Here is a 6690-nt window from a genome sequence, read left to right as displayed (position 1 = left end):
ACACACAGTCTCACTCTGTCACCCTAAGTAGAGTGCTATGGTGTCATAGCTCAAAGCAACCTCAAACCCTTGGGCTCAAGTGATTCTCCTCAGCCTCCCAGAGAGCTGGGACTACAGCCACCTGCTACCACACCCAGCTAAGTTTTCTATTTTTAGTAGAGACAGGGTCTCACTCTTGCTCAGGCTGCTTTCAAACTCCTGAGCTCAAGCAATCTACCCCTCAGGCTCCCAGAGTGCTAGGATTATAGGTGTGAGCCACTGCACCCAGTTTACCTTTAGATTTTTGCCTCTAGGAAGTAAAAGTTAAATAATTTGATGAACATGGGGACGGAAGTGGAGGGCCAAATGAAATGGGCTGCTTTTCCTCCTCAATTGATCCTGGGCTATGTTTGCAAAATTCCTCATGGAACTTTCTAGGGTAATTGGAAATGTGCTATATCTTGAGAGGGATGGTAGTTACAGGGGCATATACATTTGTAAAACTCTTTGAACTGTACACTTAAAATTCTGCTTTATAGATAAGTTATAGCAAAAAAAAGTCCTCCATTATGCATCTCCAATCCAACAAACACTGATCACAATCTCTTTAGCTAGACAGGGCCCCATCACACAGCATCCCACACCTTGTAGTTGGAGGGAAATAATAATAAGAAGAAGAAAATATGGGAAAAACTCTTGGGGGTGTTGGACTGGGGAAAGATTTTATGACAAAGACTTCAGTGGCGGGTGGCGCCTGTGGCTCAGTGAGTAGGGCACTGGCCCCATATACTGAGGGTGGCTGGTTCGAATCCAGCACTGGCCAAACTGCAACAAAAAATAGTCGGGTGTTGTGGCGGGCACCTATAGTCCCGGTTACTCGGGAGGCTGAGGCAAGAGAATTGCCTAAGCCCAAGAGCTGGAGGTTGCTGTGAGCTCTGATGCCATGGCCGGCAACTCTTGTCTCTTAAAAAAAAAAAAAAAAAAGACTTCAGTGGCAATTGCAACAACAACAAAAAATAAATAGGACTTAATTAAGATGGAAAGCTTCTGCACAGCTAAGGATGCAACAAGTAAAGCAAAAGACAACCTTCGGACTGGGAAAAGATATTTGCAGGGTATCCATCCGACAAAGGGTTGATAACTAGAATCTACAGAGAGCTTAAATTAATCAACAAAAAAAGACCCAACAATCCCATGTATTACTGGGCAAGAGACATTGACAGAACCTCCTCTGATCAAGACAGACAAATGGGTAACAAACATCTGAAAAAATGCTCACTGTCCCTGATTGTCAGAGAAATGCAAATCAGAACCACCTTGAGATATCACCTAACTCCAGTGAGAATGGCCCACCTCATAAAGTCTCAAAGCTGCAGATGCTGGGATGGATGTGGAAAGAAAGGAACACTTACACTGCCTGTGGGACTGCAAACTCATACAGCCTCATTGGAAAGAAGTATGGAGAACCCTCAAAGAACTCAAATTAGAACTCCCACTTGACCCTGCAATCCCATTACTAGGAATCTACCCAGAAGGAAAAAAAATCCTTTTATCATAAGGACATTTGCGGCTCGGCGCCTATGGCTCAAGTGGCTAAGGCACCAACCACATACACCTAAGGTGGCGGGTTCGAATCCAGCCCGGGCCTGCCAAACAACAATGATGACTGCAACCAAAAAATAGCCAGGTGTTGTGGCAGGCGCCTGTGGTCCCAGCTACTTGGGAGGCAGAGGCAGGAGACTCACTTGAGCCCAGGAGTTGGAGGTTGCTGTGAGCTGTGATGCCATGGCACTCTACCCAGGGGGACAGCTTGAGGCTCTGTCTCAAAAAAAATAAAAAAATAAGGACATTTGCATTAGACTGTTTATCACAGCTCAATTTACAATTGCCAAAATGTGGAAACAACCCAAAAGTCCACCAGCCCAGGAATGGATTAACAAGCTGTGGTATATGTATACCATGGAATACTATTCAGCCATTAAAAAGATGGAGACTTTACATCTTTTTTTTTTTGAGACAGAGCCTCAAGCTGTCCCCCTGGGCAGAGTGCCGTGGCATTACAGCTCACAGCAACCTCCAACTCCTGGGCTCAAGCGAGTCTCCTGCCTCCGCCTCCCAAGTAGCTGGGACCACAGGCGCCCGCCACAACGCCCGGCTATTTTTTGGTTGCAGCCGTCATTGTTGTTTGGCGGGTCCGGGCTGGGGATTCGAACCCGCCACCTTAGGTGTACGTGGCTGGCGCCTTAGCCGGTTGAGCTATAGGCGCCGAGCCGAGACTTTACATCTTTTGTATTAGCCTGGATGGAAGTGGAACACATTCTCCATTCGTATCCTAAGAATGGAGAAGCAAGAATCCAATGTACTCAATTCTAACATGAAGCCAGTAGACAATCTAATATACACCCATATGAGATAAAAACTCAAATCAATTCAACGTGGGAGGGCAGGGGAATGAGGGAGTGGAGAGAGGGGAGGAGAGAAAGGACACACAGTGGGGTGTACTGCATACCTCCCGGGGGCAGGATACAATTATAAGAGGGACTTTACCTAACAAATGCAAACATTGTAACCTAATTACATTGTAACCTAATACCTTCAATTAATTAACCTGAAACAATAAAAAAAAAAGAAGAACAAGGGAGGGCATGGTGGCTCATAAGCCTAGCATTCTGGGAGGCCAAGGCAGGAGGACTGCTTGTGGGCAGGAGTTCAGAAACAGCCTGCGCAAGAACTGGTCTGTTTTCTACAAAAACTAGAAAAATTAGCCAGGTGTGGTGGTGGACCCCTCTAGTCCCAGCTACTTAGGAGACTGAGGCAGGAGGGTCACCTGAGCCCAGGAGTTTGAGGCTGCAGTGAGCTATGATGGTACCACTGCAATCCAGCTTGGATGACAAAGTGGGACCCTGTCTCTAAAAAAAAAAAAAAGAGGGGAGACTGAGAGAGACACTCCTGTACCTTAACAAACTCTGAAGGGAGGAATGACAGTCCCTGCAAAGAATGCCAGGGTTCCGATGCTCCAGACAATAACATACCCAGCCCATTCCCCGAAGTTCTTTTTTGTTTGTTTGTTTTTTCAGTTTTTGGCTAGGCTAGGCTTGAACCACTACTCCCAGTATATGGGGCTGGCGCCCTACCCCTTGAGCCACAGGCGCCGCCCACCATTCCTCGAAGTTCTTAAATGATTTTCCAGAACAGTAAATGAAGAGAGTGGTTCCATTTCCATTCACCACTGGTTTCATTTTCAGGAAATCTCTCCCCTCCCCATTGCTATTTGTGAATGGATGTGTGTATGTGATTGCACAACTATGCAGCAAAAACCCTCTTTTTAAAGTTCGTTTTGAAATAACTAGAAGCGGTTACTCAATGTGATATCTGTTTATCTGTTACTTCTAGGGAACAAATCTGATCTCTGGGAAAAGCGGCACGTCCTGTTTGAGGATGCCTGCACTCTGGCTGAGAAATATGGCCTCCTTGCTGTTTTGGAGACATCTGCCAAGGAGTCCAAGAACATAGATGAAGTCTTCGTGCTCATGGCCAGGGAGCTGATCGCCCGCAACAGCCTGCACCTGTTCAGCGAGGGCACCCTGGGCAGCCTCCCCCTGGACTCCAGCCCAGTTCTGGTGGCCCAGAGTCCAAGTGAGAAGACCCACTGCTCCTGCTAAACATGCTCACCCGGCCGGCTGGCTCACCATGGAGGCCAAATAGCCTCCTGTCTCCGGAGTTGTGCTTTAGACCCAAATGTGGTCTCCCTTCTGTGTCCCAAATCCTTCCAGCCTGGATATGTGGCACCTTCACCTTGGTTCATACCACAAACCATAGTTACTGACTCTGTGAAAGGGGACATCATCGTTTCCCTTGATTCTAGATGAAACCAAGACTGCAGACGGGGCATGGGAGGACCACGTTTGCTCTTCTCCCCTTGCCCCTTCTGTCTCCCCAACACTTTCACTGCTTTCTACTGGATTTTGCTGCTTCTTTGATGGGGGTAGTGACGGAAAGAAGGGAGGAGGAATATTGAGAGCTGGGAGAATGTCTGGAACATTCTCGAGCAGTTCGAAAAAAGCGCAGGCAGGGAGGATGGGACAAAGCCTGCGATGAGAAGTCCACATGTTTTCACTTTGTTCCCAACCTTCACGCCTGAGATCTTCACTTTGGGGAGCAAAGCTTTTGGACATAAACATTAGAACTGCTATCTTGCCAAATGGTCAGGAACCCTCTGGTGAAGATGGAATGAGGCTGATTAGGTCACCCTCCTGGGAATATGAGAGGTGCCTACAATCTCTTTTTCTTTTCCTTCCTCCCTTCTTTCTTTCTTCCTTTCTTTCCTTCTTGTTGGAGGTAGGTGGGAAAACAGGCTCTTGCTCTCTCACCCAGTCAGTGTTGTAATTGTAGCTCACTGTAAGACCTTGAATTCCTGGGCTTAAGTGATCCTTCTGCCTCAGCCTCTGAGTAGCTGGGACTACAGTCACCTGCCACCACAACTGGCTAATTGGTTAATTTTTCATAGAGCGTCTTGCCTTGGCCTCCCAAGTGCTATGATTACAGGTATGAGCACCATGCCCAGCCTACAATTTCTTCTAAAAAAAAAAAGGCTCTGTCTGGTTTCAAACCTGTGAGCTCTGGCAATCCACTCACCTCGGCCTCCCTGAGTGCTATGATTACAGGTGTGAGCACCATGCCCAGCCTACAATTTCTTCTAAAACACCAAATTGCTAGATCAGAAATCATTTCTGAAGCTACTTGGAAGGCTGAGGCAAGAGAATCACTTAAGCCCAAGAGTTTGAGGTTGCTGTGAGCTGTGATGCTACAGCATTCTACCAAGGGTAACAAAATGAGACTCTGTCTCAAAAAAAAAAAAGTTGTGCAGGGCTCATCAGGAATGAACAATGCCTTGGGTTGCCCACTCCAGTGGAGAAGAGGCACCAACTACATTCTGCTGCTCCTCTCCCAACACCCTCAGCCATCCGTGTCCTCTTTCCTGTTCCACTCTCAGCTTTCCAGGCTGGCACCAGGGCACAACGTGGCCCCAGGTACAGCCCAGCTGATTCCAGAGCGGGGAAGCTGGTTTCTGAGGCAGGTTCCCTCCCTTTGCCCTTCCCCCCTGCCCTATGTTAGTCCTCCCCTCCTCTTGAGTTGTCCTCCTCCTCCTTAGACATTTCTTGGTCCCCAAGGAGTCCTTAAATTCTGCTCTTCATGACCCATCTGCAAACTAAGTCAACCACAGAGGACCAGGGAAAGCTAGAGAGCCAGGGCTGGTGTCCCTCACTCTCCCCTATTGCAGGAAGCACTCTTCATCCTTTCCAGTCTCCAAGAAACTCCTGGTCTGGCCACAGTCTTCATTCCCTGTTGGTTAGTCTATTCCTGAGGAAAAAGGCCGAACAGTTTGTTCAGTGTGTGTCTCAATCCCAGGATGTGGGCCAGGACCAGGCACTGGCAGACGATGGTCCTGCCAGGCTCCCCTGTGGGGCCAGCTCTCCCTAGTCGTGGGAACAGCCCTCCCAAGAGCAGGCCTCCCTCCTTCCTGCTTTCCTCCACCCCCAGGAGGAGAGCTGAAGTCAGAGATCAAAGACAGCTGGAAGTACAAGTGTCCCCTGAGGCATTAAGCTTTTTTTTTTTTTTTTGAGACAATCTCACTCTGTTGTCCCAGGGTACAGTGCCATGGTGTCATCATAGCTCAAGGCAACCTCAAACTCATGGGCTCAAGCAATCCTCCTGCCTCAGGTACCTGAGTAACTGGAACCACAGGTATCTGCCACCACCCTGGGGAATTTTTCTATTTTCCTGATCCCAGGATGAGCCACTGTGCCCTGCCAGGCATTTATATTTTATTTATTTATTTATTTAGAGACAGAGCCTCAAGCTGTCGCCCTGGGTAGAGTGCCGTGGCATCACAACTCACAGCAACCTCCAACTTCCAGGCTCCAGTGATTCTCCTGCCTCCGCCTCCTAAGTAGCTGGGATTATAGGTGCCCACCCCAGCGCCTGGCTATTTTTTTGGTTGCAGCTGTCATCGTTGTTTAGCAGGCCCAGACTGGATTTGAACCTGCCAGCTCTGGTGTATGTGGCTGGTGCCTTAGCCGCTTGAGCCATAGGCACTGAGCCTTTATTTACTTGTTTTTGAGACAGAGTCTCACTATGTCTCCCTTGGTAGTGTGCCATCGCGTCACAGTTTACAGCAACCTCAGACTCTTGGACTTAAGCAATTCTCTTGCCTCAGCCTCCCAAGTAGCTGGGACTACAGGCACCTGCCACAACACCTGGCTATTATTATTATTTTTTTTTGTAGTTGTTGTTTGGCAGGCTCTGGCTGGGTTCAAACCTGCCAGCCCCAGTGTATGTTGTGACCACTGAGCTATGGGCCAGCTGCAGAGCTGGTATTTTTTTTTTTAACCTTTTTTTTTTTTTTTTGGTAGAGATAGCGTCTCACTTTATCGCCCTCAATAGAGTGCCCCGGTGTCACACAGCTCACAGGAACCTCCAACTCCTGGGCCTAGGTGATTCTCCTGCCCCAGCCTTCTGGGCAGGTGCTGGGAGCTAATGTGTGCCCGCCACAAGGCTCAGCTATTTTCATGTTGCAGTTTGGCTGGGGCCGGTCCAAACCCACCACCCTTGGCACTTGGGGCCGGCATCCTACCCACTGAGCCACAGGAGCTGCCTGATGTTTACATTTTAATGGGAATCAAAGACACAAACATTGGCTCGGCGCCTATA

At 48.4% G+C, this 6690-nt stretch overlaps 1 protein-coding gene across 1 annotated transcript in view; it reads left to right on the top strand.

Moving 5' to 3' along the window:
• The window catches only part of RAB19 (RAB19, member RAS oncogene family), a 20528-nt gene extending 16850 nt beyond the window's left edge, over nt 1–3678 (top strand). The window contains exon 5 of the mRNA XM_003791569.2: nt 3373–3678. Within this exon, the coding sequence (XP_003791617.1) occupies nt 3373–3641 (269 nt within the window). The 3' untranslated portion in view covers nt 3642–3678. The remainder of the gene's footprint in view (nt 1–3372) is intronic.
• Nucleotides 3679–6690: the final 3012 nt, after the last annotated feature.

The sequence above is a fragment of the Otolemur garnettii genome, unplaced genomic scaffold (assembly GCF_000181295.1).
Source record: "Otolemur garnettii isolate 467f Iridium unplaced genomic scaffold, OtoGar3 scaffold00049, whole genome shotgun sequence".
Classification (NCBI taxonomy): domain Eukaryota; kingdom Metazoa; phylum Chordata; class Mammalia; order Primates; family Galagidae; genus Otolemur; species Otolemur garnettii.
Note: the sequence above shows the minus strand (reverse complement) of the source record. Positions and strands in the feature narration are given on the sequence as shown.